Source organism: Clarias gariepinus, chromosome 14 (genome assembly GCF_024256425.1).
Source record: "Clarias gariepinus isolate MV-2021 ecotype Netherlands chromosome 14, CGAR_prim_01v2, whole genome shotgun sequence".
Classification (NCBI taxonomy): domain Eukaryota; kingdom Metazoa; phylum Chordata; class Actinopteri; order Siluriformes; family Clariidae; genus Clarias; species Clarias gariepinus.
Genome location: NC_071113.1, coordinates 14,902,476 through 14,922,574, shown reverse-complemented (window position 1 = coordinate 14,922,574; position 20,099 = coordinate 14,902,476). Strand labels below are relative to the sequence as shown.

Here is a 20,099-nt window from a genome sequence, read left to right as displayed (position 1 = left end):
GCAGGTGTTGTTACACGTGGTCTTCCACTGCGAGGAGGATCAGCTGTCCTTCCTGTCTCCCTGTAGCGCTGTCTTAGGCGTCTCACAGTGCAGACATGGCAATTTATTGCCCTAGCCACATCAGCAGTCCTCATGCCTCCCTGCAGCATGCCTAATGCACGTTCACGCAGATGAGCAGGGACCCTGGGCATCTTTCTTTGGGTGTTTTTCACAGTCGGTAGACAAGTCTCTTTAGTGTCCTGCGTTTTTAGAACTTTGACCTTAAATGCCTACTTTCTGTAAGTTGTTAAGGTGCTAACGACCATTCCACAGGTGCATGTTAATTGACATGTTAATTGATTATGGTTAATTGAACATGCATGGAAAGCATTGTTTAAACCCTTTACAATGAAGATCTGTAAAGTTATTTGGATTTTAACAACATTATTGTTGAAATACACAGTCCTGAAATATATATATATATATATATATATATAAATAAATATATATTTGCTGAATAATAATATATTTTGCTGAAAATTATCTATATAATAATTACTGCATGGTGATATGATAATATATATTTATGTTCTGATAATTTGACTTAACACTTTTGCCTGAGAATTGATCTAAACTGTGTAAATATAAAATCTTTTTTAGCCTTTAGAGAGGTTCCTAGATTATGTATGGATATTTTAGACACATACCCAGCCATGCTAAATGAATGCTTATTGCTAAGTAATACAAATGTTTTGAAGAGAAGTCAACAAGATGTATTATAATAAGCACACCATCCCTACCATCAAGCATGAAGGTGGATTTCTAATGTTCTTGGGTGAGCTGTAGTGCACACAATATTTAGTCAAATTATTGATTGCAAAATGAATGCAGCATTTTATCAAAAAATACTTGTGGCCAATATGCATTTATCTTTAACTTTCCAAAAGTAAAGTGATCCAAAGCTCAGGCTTACGATGATGCTTCAGTGGCTTAAAAAAATTATATATTTAAATTATTATTATTTATTTATATAAATTATTTATATTATAAGTTCTGGAGTGGCCATCACAGTTACCTGACATCAGTGTCACTGAGACAAAAATGGTCTTTGGGAAGATTTAAAACATGCAGTTTATGCAAGACAACTCAAGAATTTATAGCGCCTAGTGGCTTTTTGCCAAGAAGAATGGGCATCTTTACAACTTTATCAATGCTAATAGCACTATCAATGCTAAAGGGGCAAAAGACTAGGGGCATGCAGTCATTTGGTGGGGACAATTTAATTATTTCCTTATTGTCATGGTTTGTTTAATGATTGTGTTATCCTGTGCTGCCTTCCAGTTGAGTCCCATTAAAAAAAACACATTTTCAATTATATATAATTAAAAATGTTTCATATAAAAAGTTGTTATTAATTAGAAGGTTCATTCCACAACCCCATAAAAAGTATTCTTCTACTTTGATAAATGTATAATAGTTAAACTACTGTGGCGCCATCATGAGTTAGTTTGATGTTCCTACATAAGCTGGATAGTTCAGTTCTTTTATAAAAACTGTTCAATGAGAATCTCTGTGGACTAACATTGTTACAACGTTTCTTCATGATATATTCATTAGATTTTGTGACATTGCAGTTGCTGTGTCACTCGTTCCTCTGTTTTGTAGAAAAGTTGCTAGGGAACACACAAGCCATTAGACGTCACTGCAGCTTTGAGGTCAGTGTAGGCTGAACTGTCCGTAGTCTCTGCAAGGGGCTGATGGTAAGTTTCATGCTTCTATAAATGCCCTTTTAAAGATGTCTTTTTATCCCATGTTCTGTCTATTTCTTTATACAAGGATAACAATGTTCTATCTATTTTTTTCTAAATTTGGTATATCAATCTTTATTTCACTGAAGTTGGCAGTATAGAAAGATTTTTGACCCTGATATTGGATTCCTTTAGATTAATTAAAACATTTCCCTTGAGTATAACAAATAAGCAGAAAAAAATCTGTCTTGCTATTTGTTTTGGGGAATTTTTAGGTCCTATCAGTGGACACTTCTCAGTGTTTAAGCTTGAATTACATTAATCAGGAAGGGGTATCTCGTGTTACGTTCTGCTGACTGGTCACATAAATCTCCTTCTCAGGTCTTTCATCAGCTGGTGTAAGATGTCAGCAATGCACTGGGAGGCTCGCCGCCGGCAAAATGTGGTGGACCGCAGGATCGCCATCAAAGCCAAACAGTGTCTCGCAGTAAGATGAATTTAAAGAATAATGTTGAGTATTACATTTACATAAATAGTTTTAAAAAACTTTTAGTGTAGGGTTATTTATAACTGTATAATCACATTAAAACATGTTTATTTATAGAACATCCTTGATAACAAACACAAAACTGTTTAAGAGAGCTTTATACCTTCTGTGGTTTTATATTGGTTCCCTGATCCAATAACTGATGTCACATGTTTGCATTTAAGTCCAGCCATGAGTTCTTTCCTTTGCTGATGCCTTAGGAAGACAGACAGAACCAAAGTACTACAGAGGAGGGCCCAAGGGAGACAAGTCTAATACTCTCAGGGTCAGCAGTGAGTACAGAACCTCAGGGTATGTAAATACAGCATACAGTATGATTTTTCAGTATTTCATGACTCTGTTATTATGAACCAGTTGAGCTTTGGTAGTTATTCATTACCCGGTTTAGCACTTACAATGTCTGCCATAGTTTTTGTAATCTAATACAGTGGAAAATTAGCAACATTACTTCACTACTTCAGCAGTGTTATTTCAGCTGTGAAAAAATTAACTAATCCCAGTAAAAATATTAAGTTTAGCTTTCCCAATTAATATGTATTGGTGCAGGTGTTTGTTTACATTGATCAAGTAGTTTATTAGTAGCCTATTTTAAAGAAAGTATTAAGTCTGGCACATAACTGTTTATAACATCGCATTTACTCAACATTTTTATAAAATTTATGGCACCTTGAGATTTACCTTGATAGATTACCTTGGTCTGCAAGTGTTTTGCAGGGTGAGCAAAAATGTAAAATCAATTCTGACCCGGTAAAAGAGCGAGGTCTTGAAATATGAGCTGTACTGTGGGTAATCGTCTCCCATACTCGGTCTCAGTGCATGTGCGTCACTCGTATAGTCAACATCCATGCACACCACGTGTGTGGCATATTATATTATGTTTTATGTTTGTAAATGTGTGTGTGTGTGCACGCACATGCTTGTGTAAGTGAGAGTATGTCTATAAGCAAGTGTATGTGTGTAAAAAAAACTCTCTCTACCTCTACCTCTATCAGAAAGCTGGTGGGTGTGTATGTGCGCATATGCTTGTGTGAGTCTCTATTAGGGAAACTGGTATGTGTGTGTGTAAAAGTACTACACAGTAGCCTGTTTCCTCCATGTCTCCTCATTTTGGCTCTGTCAGAACGCTGGTGTGTGTGTGTGTGTGTGTACACGCACACTTGTGTGAGTAAGAGTCTCTATTTATTTGGTAAACTGGTGTGTTAGAGTCATACTACATAGTAGCCCCCTTCCTCCTCCTAAATTTTACTCTACTGCAAAAGTTTTATTAAATTCTGTCTAGCAGTCAATTTCAGACGTGACAACAGTTCAACGCATGTGCAGTACTGTACGCTGTTAAAACATGCAGTTCATAATATAGCACAAAACTGCTCATAACATTAATTTTACTCAATATTTTGATTTCAATTATAATGCAATGTTCAATTTTCATAGTGTACATTTGTAATCCATGAATACTCGTGCTGTTTTGTTTGTGTATTGAAGATTTTGCCAGCTTGTAGATGCATTAAGGTTGCATACTCTGCGTATACACAGGAAAACTATTGCGTTGATTGGCTCTGTTGAGTGACACATATTGCCACGCCCTCCTCGAGGCAAAAGCACTATATGAGTAAAATAAAAAATTAAAAATTAAACCCGCTAGATGCTGATGCTGTGACGTAATCTGACTAGACAGACATACATACAGAATTTTTTCTGAGACTGGCTTTCAGATATTGAAAGAACGAGTTCTGACTAAAGCACGGACAAAACCTTTCCTTTATTTATATAGATGAGTAAAACACTTGCAATACTGTAAGTGATATTTCGAGCTGTTGTTTGTAGTCAGAATGTTAAATTTGCATTCATATTAAAAATAATCAGCAGGTTATAGGTTACAAACTCAATTGTTTAAATCGATTGTATGAATCCGATATACACAAATATGTTTCCTTTCTGCATGTTACTGCAAATACACAGGGCCCTGGAACAGCATCCTCATCATTCAAAGTGAGGCCAAATGTTCACTCTTAACATGGTGTCAATTTTCTATACAACCGCAACTCTACTAACCTAAACCCAGTCTATAATCATCATAACAACACAAACATACAAGCAGCAGCTGAAGTTTAGTGCTTACAGTTGACATCAATGAAAATCCCCCTTTTCCCACTTCATCTGCAGTTCTAGTTTTGGCAGCCTGCCATTTGGCTTTTCTAGTGCTAGGTTAAAATGTTGTTTTATTTATAATAACAAATACATTTCGAACCACCATCCTCCATAACTGTACCTTCCAACATGCTAACTGCAATATCAGAACACAATAGCAATGTTGATATGTTCTTATGATTTGATTGGTTGGAAGCCAAAAGATTTCTGGCTTCCCCTGGCACAGAGTTGACAGATCACAGTTCGTCAACGTTATGATAGTAGCCTAATATGATTGGAAAATCGTTCATTGTTTTCCACCAAAGGTAAATATAGTGCTGACCAATCAAAGGTTGATTGTTTTTCTGTTTATTGTTTTCACACCAAATGTTGACTGTTTATTACTCTTTAGTGCTCTTTATAGAAGTTTTTTTAAAGATATTTTTGTTTATGCCATTTATTTTGTACTGTACTGTAGTACTGTTAGTAAAACAGTTGGTAGGTTATACTGAGCATGCTGGAGAATTTCGTCTCTTCTGGAAACATTGTCACACTTATCCCCTTGCTATTTTCATGCAAAACCCAGCATAGGTTTTTATATATAATAAACATCTGATATAACATCTGAAAACTGGTCAATTTTGTGATATTGTGGTTTCTATACAGGCATGCGCATATTCTTCTGTAATGTTATTTTTTAGTTATGCTTAGAACTAGTGAATAATTTTCAAACATAATGCAGACAGATAAACAGATCACAATTTGTGCTAAGGACAATAAGCCGTGTTAGTCCTTTGCTAAGTGGACCTTGCTGTAGTTAAAAGCAGTATTACCTGCTCAGGGAACTGAGAGCATGAATACTTGTTTGCATTTAAAATATTATGCTATTATGAAAGTTTTAACACAGTTTGCATTAACCCCCTTTATTTATTTTTTGGAACCCCTAGTGGCTGATAGAAGGATCATCTGCAATTGTCATCCAGTAAGAGAGCAATATAACACCAAGATTGAAAACAGATACACGGTGAGATTTATAATCACTTGTTTTATGCTGTTTTTTTAGGAAGATTGTGATGACAGAATTAGAGTAAGTTTATTAGTAATTGGTCTATTATGTGCTATATAAAACATTATTAATTGTTGGAGTTTATAAACTGTAATTTAATTAAGTAATGCATTTAATTATTTACATCTTCAGAAGGTTTCTCATAACTCTCAAAAGTATGCCAATATTCTTATAAATGCTGGATGTTTTGTTTGTTTAGTCCACACAGTATTCCCAACAGTGGTGATGTGGAGGACCAATCTCACTGCTGTTCCAGGGCCCCATGCATTTGCAGTAACATGCAGAAAAGAAAAGACCACAAACCACTGACCACTTTGAGTTTATGACTAATATTGATCAAAATAATAAAGATAAATACGTCTTATTAATTTCAATGCATTTGCCATTATTTTGTCTGTTCTGCACTATGTAAGAACTATTTACAAAATTTTATTACTTTATTTCCAAGTGCAAATCAAAGTCAACATACATTTTTAATTTCAAATAATCTCAATGTGCAAATCCTGCAATCGACCATTGAATTAATGTTAAATCAAGCCATCTGCAGTAAAATATACTACTCTTGTCATAAAACATTTAGAAAAATACACATGTATTTTATACTTTAACAAACTAAACACCAATTAATAGCGAGTTTTAATAGCAAGTAACTGTTTTCCTTTAAGATCAGCTTTGGCAATTGCGTATTTTTCAAATCCAGGATGTCAGGCAAGTTATGGAAAAGGATGAGGAATCGTAGTGTTTCTTCCACAATCTATGTACTGAAAAGTATCTAATGACAGCTGCTCTTCATGTGACAGGTAGTAGGCTTTTACAGTCATTCTGTGGAGAATAGGAGCATTTATTGCAAGCATGCGACAGGTCCCACGCTACCACATTTATTGTTTTATACAATTTTACTGCTTTATTTCTATACACACAGTAATTTATAAAGTACAAAGCTGTATAAATTCTTAAAGGTATGTGTTAATCATCCATCCGATTCAAAGGCTATGTAGTAATTAAATATGAATAAAAAAAACCTGATACTTACTGCAAATGTACATACAAGGTGTGGGGCCGGAAGACACCTGTCTGACAGTAATAACTGTAGATTTTTTTTTTAATAACAAAGAAATCAGATCTTATTTCACGGGCATAATATTGTAGAATGAACAAGAAAACAAAGAAATAAATACTGGACTTAGGTATAGTTTATATTCTAGAACTGAGATTTTAGATTTGTCCAAGATGTGTGTATTAGCCTTGCTTCCCACTGGTGGTAATACGTTGAATATTTGTTGCAAACACCAATCTGTCCTTTGCTGAAACAGCAAAACACTTCAGCACTACCATTTCCTGTAACCACATCCGTCTGTGTGTGTGTCTGTGTGTATGTGTGTTCATGCAAAATAGCCAACAGGTTGTCATTTTTGCTTATGGTCTCACTCATTGACAATACAACTCTACCAGGGACACGGGGCAGGGGGAGACTGGAGCCTATTCCAGGAGACTTAGGGCAAGAGGTGGGGTACACCCTGGACAGTGTGCCAATCCATCGCAGAGGATGATTGCGCACACACACACTGGTCAATTTGGGAATGTCAATCAGCCAAATCTACAGGTCTTTGGACTGTGAGAGGAAACTGGATTACATGGAGGAAACCCAACAAGCACAGGAAGAACATTGAAATTCCATGCACACAGACCTGAACTGAACCTGGACCCTAAAGGTGCAATGTGACAGTGCTGACAACTAAGCCACTGTGTCGCTCCTATGCTTTTAATATTCGACAAATAATTTTAATTATATTTTGTTGATATTATTATAAATACTTTTTATGATTACTTAATTATAAATAACTAATACTTACACCAGACCTGGCTCATCAATGGTGACATTAGTCACAACAGTAAACTGTAAAAGAGAAAAAGAATGCAGAAGAAAAATTTGTATAAAAATTTCAGTCCATATTTCCTGAACTTTTAAACTATTTTCAACTAAATATTTTAAGTTTGGAAAACCCACTGTTCTCTGTGAGCGTGGGGGAACAGTGGTCACATTTGAGATCTTGGTCCTACCAACTACAACGTCAATAATCAGGACTTGTAGATCCAGATCATGAGTCTCAGTGCTGACAAAGTTTTGATTGCTGATGTTTAGTTTGTTCTGCAAGAGTAATTATTTCCTGTTAAAGTTTTTGCTGTGTAATTGCAGTAATGTTATGCAACAGCTGCCTAATAAAAAAATTACATTTTGAGGACTTAAATAACCTAAAACACCATACCGTGATTATCATTTGAACACTTTTGGAAGTGAAATAGACGAAGGACGACTGAAGATTTACAGGAGACACAACCAAGCTCCGAGGGAAGAGGAAGAACAGGACCAGGAAACAGATCAGAAGACACAATGCAACCGAGATACACACATACAGCTTCCTGCAGGAATAGTATGCATTATTATTATTTTCTTTTGCCCAAACACAAGAAGCACATTGCTGATATCACATTTATTCCATAAGGTAATGCTTATACTTAAGGTACCATTTTAGTAAATACTATAAAAAAAGTTAATATTATTACTAAAACTGCATACACGGTGTGATGAAATAATAGTAGACGAGTGATACAGTCCCAAATAAAATTAAAATTTGATTTGCTACAGATTAGATGTGTTTGACATTATTCTGTAGCTGTGCAAATTAAATAAAAAGATTTAAAGCAGGAATAACCAATCACCATGTAATACTCACGTACGACTGGGCTTCAGCCTTTGGTCAGTGCATGGAATAACTGCTACCAGCTTATCCTCCTCACCTGAACACAGATTGTGAACAATCAAAAAGCTTTCTAAAAAGAAAAACTAAATGGAATCTAAGTTTAAAAAACTGACCTCTAGATCTCCTGACAAAGTACTTGACAAATGTGTTTAAATACTACATACTACAGTCCGCTCCAGACAAACATTATGCAAATGAGCATAAATTAAATTGGGGAAAAAAACATGTTCAAGATGCACTATTTAGAGCTTAAATGCCATATTGTTTGTATTGACGTTTTACAGACGCTTTCTCATTCTGTGTTTTTCCTCTACAAATGATAGACATTAAATTATTAGCACCCATAGAGTTTATGAGGCTCCCGTAGAGCCTTATTCCGCAACAGAATAAAAACTCTTCCAGTTCTCAGAAAGAAATATTTTAAGCATGTTTATATTCTTAGGTTTAGCATGAGGACTTAGCTCTGCAAAAGAGCTTTTTAGATTTTGATGTATCGCTAGGTTATGAATGTGGACACGTCTAATGCAAAATATTTTTCGTTTGTCTGCAACTATTTGTGTTAATCTAAATGTTTAGGGCCATTGTTTATTGAAAAAAGTATCTACATCCAGATGCAGAGAGAATTCAATTTAATTTAATTCAATTTTATTTGTATAGCGCTTTTAGCAATTTTCATTGCCGCAAAGCAGCTTTACACAGTCAAAAGAATTATTTAAGTTTGTATGAAATGTGAATTTGTATGAAATAAAATGGTCAGTTTGTCCCTGGTGAGCAAGCCGAGGGCGAAAGTGGCAAGGAAAAACTCCCTGAGATGGTAATAGGAAGAAACCTTGAGAGGAACCAGACTCAACAGGGAACCCATCCTCATTTGGGTGAAACAGAAAGCAGTAAATGATCTGCATTTATACAGTGTGTAGGGTGGGAGGCAGTTCAGCTATAATAGCTGATGTTAATTGATGTTAATATGGAGTCCAGGTAGTTATTGAAGACCCAGGTAGACTTGTAAAAAGTTCCAGTCCTGAACTATCGAACTGTCAAGTCCCCAGAGAAACAGTTGCCAACACTAGTCTTGGCCAGAACCATTTTCTAGGTAGAGAGAATCATCCCCAGATTCCGGAATAAGGTTTAGGACAAATTACCAGGGTATCAGAATTATTCATGCCATCAATTAGTGTCCCCGGATGAGTACTTGAAGAGCATCATTAATGCTTTATATGTTTGAGTTTTCTCTGTGTTCAGATTTCACTATATATGCTGATGGTATGCTTAGACAAAGTGTTGTTTTTGGTCTCATAAGATCACAAAACTTTTCTGTTAGAAATGATTTCATTGATTTTAGACAGATTAAATAGATTAAACGTAAAGTAACAGTATTCATAAAACTGGAAATGGAGTGCATGGATTCCTACCTGTTATTACTGTAAGTTTTTTTATTTGTTTGTTTGATTTTTGCATAAGCACAACTAAACACACAGTTCGTGACCCGTAATATCAAAGCCTACCTCTAGGTATTCGTCCTAAGCCTTGGCAGGTAGGACATGTTTCCCAGTCGTGTCCTCCTGTGATGCTGCCGTAGTCCAGCCACCTGGAGGGTTTCTGTTTGTCTTTATTGTGGGTCATGATGGTTGCTTTACTTACTCATGAGGAGCTGATGTAAAATGGATGCAATTTAGAAAGATTTGCTTGAGTTGTTACAAGGATTCATTAGAAAGTTAACAAGTTTATACTTCCTGAGGCTTATTTCTGCATGCCATTTTATTTTTCATGGGTTAAACAGTGAAAACATATTGAACCACTAGACTGTTAACTGGAATATTTGACAGGCATCTGCGTTCATCTAGAAATTTGAAAAACTTTTTGTTTGTTTTCATTTTTAAATACAATATATATATTTCTAAACTCATCAGGCCACAGTCACTTTGTTTAAAGCTAGACATCTAGAATCTCTACAGTTTATACTAACAGTGACCAAAAAGTGCTTGTGTAATTGTTTGAGGAATGAAACCCCCGCCCCCAGGTTTCACTTCCCAAATAACAACATTTTGTCTCTTTTTTTTACTTCTTTTACTTAACGAAACTGTAGCGGATTGGTGTAATTAATGTTCACTTTGAATAAATTATAAGTTTTTACGTTGTTTTTAACATATAATCTGCCGCAAAGTCACGTTAGTCAGCATTAGAAATGATTATCATGTGGCAAACGCTTACAAGCTGTTACACTCACCGCGACATGTCTGGGTCTCACACACACAGCAGGCTATCTTACAATAGGCCGTGTATTTTGGTTAATCCCATATTTTTTTGTCCGGTTTATAAGTAATGAAAATAAATGATCTTGCTTTCCGTGCAGGCAGACGGAGACAGAATGCGCAGTCTCTTCCTATTTGTGTTGAGTTTGGTGCTGATCGCCGCGCCGTGGCTGCTCTCGGTATGACTAGGTTTTTTACGCAATTCATTTCCGGAATGATTCGCCAAAACTCCGCTCCAACACTCACTCACTCACTCTTACTCCGCTCCAACACTCACTCACTCACTCACTCATACTCCGCTCCAACACTCGCTGACTCACTCACTCATACTCCGCTCCAACACTCGCTCACTCACTCACTCATACTCCGCTCCAACACTCACTCACTCACTCATACTCCGCTCCAACACTCGCTCACTCACTCACTCATACTCCGCTCCAACACTCACTCACTCACTCATACTCCGCTCCAACACTCACTCACTCACTCACTCACTCATACTCCGCTCCAACACTCGCTGACTCACTCACTCATACTCCGCTCCAACACTCGCTCACTCACTCACTCATACTCCGCTCCAACACTCACTCACTCACTCATACTCCGCTCCAACACTCGCTCACTCACTCACTCATACTCCGCTCCAACACTCGCTCACTCACTCACTCATACTCCGCTCCAACACTCACTCACTCACTCACTCATACTCCGCTCCAACACTCACTCACTCACTCACTCATACTCAGCTCCAACACTCGCTCACTCACTCACTCACTCACTCATACTCCGCTCCAACACTCACTCACTCACTCACTCATACTCCGCTCCAACACTCGCTCACTCACTCACTCACTCTTACTCCGCTCCAACACTCGCTCACTCACTCACTCATACTCCGCTCCAACACTCACTCACTCACTCATACTCCGCTCCAACACTCGCTCACTCACTCACTCATACTCCGCTCCAACACTCGCTCACTCACTCACTCATACTCCGCTCCAACACTCTCTCACTCACTCACTCATACTCCGCTCCAACACTCACTCACTCACTCATACTCCGCTCCAACACTCGCTCACTCACTCACTCACTCACTCATACTCCGCTCCAACACTCGCTCACTCACTCACTCATACTCCGCTCCAACACTCGCTCACTCACTCACTCACTCATACTCCGCTCCAACACTCACTCACTCACTCATACTCCGCTCCAACACTCACTCACTCACTCATACTCCGCTCCAACACTCACTCACTCACTCACTCATACTCCGCTCCAACACTCGCTCACTCACTCACTCATACTCCGCTCCAACACTCACTCACTCACTCATACTCCGCTCCAACACTCACTCACTCACTCATACTCCGCTCCAACACTCGCTCACTCACTCACTCATACTCCGCTCCAACACTCGCTCACTCACTCACTCATACTCCGCTCCAACACTCGCTCACTCACTCACTCACTCACTCATACTCCGCTCCAACACTCGCTCACTCACTCACTCATACTCCGCTCCAACACTCACTCACTCACTCACTCATACTCCGCTCCAACACTCACTCACTCACTCACTCATACTCCGCTCCAACACTCACTCACTCACTCACTCATACTCCGCTCCAACACTCGCTCACTCACTCACTCATACTCCGCTCCAACACTCACTCACTCACTCATACTCCGCTCCAACACTCACTCACTCACTCACTCATACTCCGCTCCAACACTCGCTCACTCACTCACTCACTCATACTCCGCTCCAACACTCGCTCACTCACTCACTCATACTCCGCTCCAACACTCGCTCACTCACTCACTCACTCATACTCCGCTCCAACACTCACTCACTCACTCATACTCCGCTCCAACACTCACTCACTCACTCACTCATACTCCGCTCCAACACTCGCTCACTCACTCACTCATACTCCGCTCCAACACTCACTCACTCACTCATACTCCGCTCCAACACTCACTCACTCACTCATACTCCGCTCCAACACTCACTCACTCACTTATACTCCGCTCCAACACTCGCTCACTCACTCATTCATACTCCGCTCCAACACTCGCTCACTCACTCACTCACTCACTCATACTCCGCTCCAACACTCGCTCACTCACTCATACTCCGCTCCAACACTCGCTCACTCACTCACTCACTCACTCATACTCCGCTCCAACACTCACTCACTCACTCATACTCCGCTCCAACACTCACTCACTCACTCATACTCCGCTCCAACACTCACTCACTCACTCACTCATACTCCGCTCCAACACTCGCTCACTCACTCACTCATACTCCGCTCCAACACTCACTCACTCACTCATACTCCGCTCCAACACTCACTCACTCACTCATACTCCGCTCCAACACTCGCTCACTCACTCACTCATACTCCGCTCCAACACTCGCTCACTCACTCACTCACTCACTCATACTCCGCTCCAACACTCGCTCACTCACTCACTCATACTCCGCTCCAACACTCGCTCACTCACTCACTCACTCATACTCCGCTCCAACACTCACTCACTCACTCATACTCCGCTCCAACACTCACTCACTCACTCATACTCCGCTCCAACACTCACTTACTCACTCATACTCCGCTCCAACACTCGCTCACTCACTCACTCATACTCCGCTCCAACACTCGCTCACTCACTCACTCATACTCCGCTCCAACACTCACTCACTCACTCATACTCCGCTCCAACACTCGCTCACTCACTCACTCTTACTCCGCTCCAACACTCACTCGCTCACTCACTCACTCTTACTCCGCTCCAACACTCACTCACTCACTCACTCATACTCCGCTCCAACACTCGCTCACTCACTCACTCTTACTCCGCTCCAACACTCACTCACTCACTCTTACTCCGCTCCAACACTCACTCACTCACTCACTCACTCATACTCCGCTCCAACACTCGCTACTCACTCACTCTTACTCCGCTCCAACACTCACTCACTCACTCACTCTTACTCCGCTCCAACACTCGCTCACTCACTCACTCTTACTCCGCTCCAACACTCACTCACTCACTCTTACTCCGCTCCAACACTCACTCACTCACTCTTACTCCGCTCCAACACTCACTCACTCACTCACTCACTCATACTCCGCTCCAACACTCGCTCACTCACTCACTCTTACTCCGCTCCAACACTCACTCACTCACTCACTCTTACTCCGCTCCAACACTCACTCACTCACTCTTACTCCGCTCCAACACTCACTCACTCACTCACTCACTCATACTCCGCTCCAACACTCACTCACTCACTCATACTCCGCTCCAACACTCACTCACTCACTCACTCATACTCCGCTCCAACACTCGCTCACTCACTCACTCATACTCCGCTCCAACACTCACTCACTCACTCATACTCCGCTCCAACACTCACTCACTCACTCATACTCCGCTCCAACACTCGCTCACTCACTCACTCATACTCCGCTCCAACACTCGCTCACTCACTCACTCACTCACTCATACTCCGCTCCAACACTCGCTCACTCACTCACTCATACTCCGCTCCAACACTCGCTCACTCACTCACTCACTCATACTCCGCTCCAACACTCACTCACTCACTCATACTCCGCTCCAACACTCACTCACTCACTCATACTCCGCTCCAACACTCACTTACTCACTCATACTCCGCTCCAACACTCGCTCACTCACTCACTCATACTCCGCTCCAACACTCGCTCACTCACTCACTCATACTCCGCTCCAACACTCACTCACTCACTCATACTCCGCTCCAACACTCGCTCACTCACTCACTCTTACTCCGCTCCAACACTCACTCACTCACTCACTCACTCTTACTCCGCTCCAACACTCACTCACTCACTCACTCTTACTCCGCTCCAACACTCGCTCACTCACTCACTCTTACTCCGCTCCAACACTCACTCACTCACTCTTACTCCGCTCCAACACTCACTCACTCACTCACTCACTCATACTCCGCTCCAACACTCGCTCACTCACTCACTCTTACTCCGCTCCAACACTCACTCACTCACTCACTCATACTCCGCTCCAACACTCGCTCACTCACTCACTCTTACTCCGCTCCAACACTCACTCACTCACTCTTACTCCGCTCCAACACTCACTCACTCACTCTTACTCCGCTCCAACACTCACTCACTCACTCACTCACTCATACTCCGCTCCAACACTCGCTCACTCACTCACTCTTACTCCGCTCCAACACTCACTCACTCACTCACTCTTACTCCGCTCCAACACTCACTCACTCACTCTTACTCCGCTCCAACACTCACTCACTCACTCACTCACTCATACTCCGCTCCAACACTCGCTCACTCACTCACTCATACTCCGCTCCAACACTCACTCACTCACTCACTCATACTCCGCTCCAACACTCACTCACTCACTCACTCATACTCCGCTCCAACACTCACTCACTCACTCACTCATACTCCGCTCCAACACTCGCTCACTCACTCACTCATACTCCGCTCCAACACTCACTCACTCACTCATACTCCGCTCCAACACTCGCTCACTCACTCACTCATACTCCGCTCCAACACTCGCTCACTCACTCACTCACTCACTCATACTCCGCTCCAACACTCGCTCACTCACTCACTCATACTCCGCTCCAACACTCGCTCACTCACTCACTCACTCATACTCCGCTCCAACACTCACTCACTCACTCATACTCCGCTCCAACACTCACTCACTCACTCACTCATACTCCGCTCCAACACTCGCTCACTCACTCACTCATACTCCGCTCCAACACTCACTCACTCACTCATACTCCGCTCCAACACTCACTCACTCACTCATACTCCGCTCCAACACTCACTCACTCACTTATACTCCGCTCCAACACTCGCTCACTCACTCATTCATACTCCGCTCCAACACTCGCTCACTCACTCACTCACTCACTCATACTCCGCTCCAACACTCGCTCACTCACTCACTCATACTCCGCTCCAACACTCGCTCACTCACTCACTCACTCATACTCCGCTCCAACACTCACTCACTCACTCATACTCCGCTCCAACACTCACTCACTCACTCACTCATACTCCGCTCCAACACTCGCTCACTCACTTATACTCCGCTCCAACACTCACTCACTCACTCACTCATACTCCGCTCCAACACTCGCTCACTCACTCACTCATACTCCGCTCCAACACTCACTCACTCACTCATACTCCGCTCCAACACTCACTCACTCACTCATACTCCGCTCCAACACTCACTCACTCACTTATACTCCGCTCCAACACTCGCTCACTCACTCATTCATACTCCGCTCCAACACTCGCTCACTCACTCACTCACTCACTCATACTCCGCTCCAACACTCGCTCACTCACTCACTCATACTCCGCTCCAACACTCTCTCACTCACTCACTCACTCATACTACGCTCCAACACTCACTCACTCACTCATACTCCGCTCCAACACTCACTCACTCACTCACTCATACTCCGCTCCAACACTCACTCACTCACTTATACTCCGCTCCAACACTCGCTCACTCACTCATTCATACTCCGCTCCAACACTCGCTCACTCACTCACTCACTCACTCATACTCCGCTCCAACACTCGCTCACTCACTCACTCATACTCCGCTCCAACACTCGCTCACTCACTCACTCACTCATACTCCGCTCCAACACTCACTCACTCACTCATACTCCGCTCCAACACTCACTCACTCACTCACTCATACTCCGCTCCAACACTCGCTCACTCACTCACTCATACTCCGCTCCAACACTCACTCACTCACTCATACTCCGCTCCAACACTCACTCACTCACTCATACTCCGCTCCAACACTCGCTCACTCACTCACTCATACTCCGCTCCAACACTCGCTCACTCACTCACTCACTCACTCATACTCCGCTCCAACACTCGCTCACTCACTCACTCATACTCCGCTCCAACACTCGCTCACTCACTCACTCTTACTCCGCTCCAACACTCACTCACTCACTCTTACTCCGCTCCAACACTCACTCACTCACTCACTCACTCATACTCCGCTCCAACACTCGCTCACTCACTCACTCTTACTCCGCTCCAACACTCACTCACTCACTCACTCATACTCCGCTCCAACACTCGCTCACTCACTCACTCTTACTCCGCTCCAACACTCACTCACTCACTCTTACTCCGCTCCAACACTCACTCACTCACTCTTACTCCGCTCCAACACTCACTCACTCACTCACTCACTCATACTCCGCTCCAACACTCGCTCACTCACTCACTCTTACTCCGCTCCAACACTCACTCACTCACTCACTCTTACTCCGCTCCAACACTCACTCACTCACTCTTACTCCGCTCCAACACTCACTCACTCACTCACTCACTCATACTCCGCTCCAACACTCGCTCACTCACTCACTCATACTCCGCTCCAACACTCACTCACTCACTCACTCTTACTCCGCTCCAACACTCACTCACTCACTCACTCTTACTCCGCTCCAACACTCACTCACTCACTCACTCTTACTCCGCTCCAACACTCGCTCACTCACTCACTCATACTCCGCTCCAACACTCACTCACTCACTCTTACTCCGCTCCAACACTCGCTCACTCACTCACTCATACTCCGCTCCAACACTCGCTCACTCACTCACTCACTCACTCATACTCCGCTCCAACACTCGCTCACTCACTCACTCATACTCCGCTCCAACACTCGCTCACTCACTCACTCACTCATACTCCGCTCCAACACTCACTCACTCACTCATACTCCGCTCCAACACTCACTCACTCACTCACTCATACTCCGCTCCAACACTCGCTCACTCACTCACTCATACTCCGCTCCAACACTCACTCACTCACTCATACTCCGCTCCAACACTCACTCACTCACTCATACTCCGCTCCAACACTCACTCACTCACTTATACTCCGCTCCAACACTCGCTCACTCACTCATTCATACTCCGCTCCAACACTCGCTCACTCACTCACTCACTCACTCATACTCCGCTCCAACACTCGCTCACTCACTCACTCATACTCCGCTCCAACACTCGCTCACTCACTCACTCACTCATACTCCGCTCCAACACTCACTCACTCACTCATACTCCGCTCCAACACTCACTCACTCACTCATACTCCGCTCCAACACTCACTCACTCACTCACTCATACTCCGCTCCAACACTCGCTCACTCACTCACTCATACTCCGCTCCAACACTCACTCACTCACTCATACTCCGCTCCAACACTCACTCACTCACTCATACTCCGCTCCAACACTCGCTCACTCACTCACTCATACTCCGCTCCAACACTCGCTCACTCACTCACTCACTCACTCATACTCCGCTCCAACACTCGCTCACTCACTCACTCATACTCCGCTCCAACACTCGCTCACTCACTCACTCACTCATACTCCGCTCCAACACTCACTCACTCACTCATACTCCGCTCCAACACTCACTCACTCACTCATACTCCGCTCCAACACTCACTTACTCACTCATACTCCGCTCCAACACTCGCTCACTCACTCACTCATACTCCGCTCCAACAGTCGCTCACTCACTCACTCATACTCCGCTCCAACACTCACTCACTCACTCATACTCCGCTCCAACACTCGCTCACTCACTCTTACTCCGCTCCAACACTCACTCGCTCACTCACTCACTCTTACTCCGCTCCAACACTCACTCACTCACTCACTCATACTCCGCTCCAACACTCGCTCACTCACTCACTCTTACTCCGCTCCAACACTCACTCACTCACTCTTACTCCGCTCCAACACTCACTCACTCACTCACTCACTCATACTCCGCTCCAACACTCGCTCACTCACTCACTCTTACTCCGCTCCAACACTCACTCACTCACTCACTCATACTCCGCTCCAACACTCGCTCACTCACTCACTCTTACTCCGCTCCAACACTCACTCACTCACTCTTACTCCGCTCCAACACTCACTCACTCACTCTTACTCCGCTCCAACACTCACTCACTCACTCACTCACTCATACTCCGCTCCAACACTCGCTCACTCACTCACTCTTACTCCGCTCCAACACTCACTCACTCACTCACTCTTACTCCGCTCCAACACTCACTCACTCACTCTTACTCCGCTCCAACACTCACTCACTTACTCATACTCCGCTCCAACACTCACTCACTCACTCACTCTTACTCCGCTCCAACACTCACTCACTCACTCATACTCCGCTCCAACACTCACTCACTCACTCACTCTTACTCCGCTCCAACACTCACTCGCTCACTCACTCACTCTTACTCCGCTCCAACACTCACTCGCTCACTCACTCACTCTTACTCCGCTCCAACACTCACTCGCTCACTCACTCACTCATACTCCGCTCCAACACTCACTCGCTCACTCACTCACTCATACTCCGCTCCAACACTCGCTCACTCACTCACTCTTACTCCGCTCCAACACTCACTCACTCACTCTTACTCCGCTCCAACACTCACTCACTCACTCTTACTCCGCTCAAACCTGGAGCCTATCCCAGGAGGCTTAGAGCACGAGGCGGGGTGCACCCTGGACAGCGTGCCAATCCATCACAGGGCACACAGACATACACACACACGTTCTAACACTCCCTCCACTTATTGCGCTGAGTTACTAAAACATGTGCGTAACAATTTTTTTACTACTTCAAGATTTTTGGGATTAACATATCCACTTGTACACCGATCAGCCGTAACATTATGAACACTGACAGGTGATCTGAACCACATTCATGACCAACTATACACCAACATACTAGTGACAGGATCATGAGATCAAGGATCACCCAAGGCTCACCCATGCCTCTGGGGAACAAAGGCCAGCCCATCCTGGTCTGATCACACAGAAAAGTCAATGCAGCACAAATCAGCAGCCAAATGCTGGCCACTATAGTAAGGCACCAAAAACACCCAGTGCACCACAGTCTGCCACGAATAGGGCCCAGCAGGCAAAGAGCCAAAGCCTGGCAACTGGCCTCTAAACTTTTGTTTGCAATTAAAAACTCCCCCAATCAAGCACTTATGGGGTGCCCTGAACAAACACGTCCAATCCACAGAGGCTGCACCACGTAACCCCCAGAACCAAAAGGATCTGCTGTCAATCTGATGCCTGCACAGCCCCAGGCCCAGCAGAGCCATGCAAGGGAACAGAGACACCCTGGTAACACAAGTGGTTTTAATATTAATGGCTGATCAGTGTATACTCTCACATTAATTAAATGTGACTTCTATCAGGCTTTTTTTACTGCAAGGACCCAGGACCATAATCTCATAATTGATAATGCTTAGTCACATGACTATGGATCATTATAATATGTGAAAAAGAAACATGGCTAACACAGAGCTGAAAAAACAGAGACACAAACAAATGGTGCAAAAGAGATTTGCATAAAGTAGAGTTCACATAGGACAACAGTTTAAAAGATAGCATTCATGACCTATCACTTTGCATATATTTGTATATGTTATGCTTTAGCATAACTTATACAAATATATGCAAATATA

General features: G+C 43.1%; 1 protein-coding gene across 1 annotated transcript; it reads right to left on the bottom strand.

Moving 5' to 3' along the window:
- Nucleotides 1-4,013: 4,013 nt before the first annotated feature.
- On the bottom strand, nucleotides 4,014-10,651 carry tmem106a (transmembrane protein 106A). Its single transcript, XM_053511824.1, has 8 exons — nucleotides 10,454-10,651; nucleotides 9,732-9,877; nucleotides 8,203-8,266; nucleotides 7,735-7,888; nucleotides 7,476-7,616; nucleotides 7,321-7,364; nucleotides 6,501-6,554; nucleotides 4,014-6,289 (listed from the first exon to the last, which is right to left on the bottom strand). The coding sequence occupies exons 2-8, from the start codon at nucleotides 9,847-9,849 to the stop codon at nucleotides 6,181-6,183; spliced, it is 684 nt and encodes a 227-aa protein (XP_053367799.1). The 5' UTR covers nucleotides 9,850-9,877; nucleotides 10,454-10,651; the 3' UTR covers nucleotides 4,014-6,180.
- Nucleotides 10,652-20,099: the final 9,448 nt, after the last annotated feature.

Coding starts and splice junctions, on each gene's coding strand:
- tmem106a (XM_053511824.1), bottom strand. CDS start 9,849: ATGACCCACAATAAAGACAAACAGAAACCCTCCAGGTGGCTGGACTAC. Junction 8,267..9,731: donor CTTAGGACGAATACCTAGAG/GTAGGCTTTGAT, acceptor ATCTGTGTTCAG/GTGAGGAGGATAAGCTGGTA. Junction 7,889..8,202: donor AGGCTGAAGCCCAGTCGTAC/GTGAGTATTACA, acceptor CTATTCCTGCAG/GAAGCTGTATGTGTGTATCT.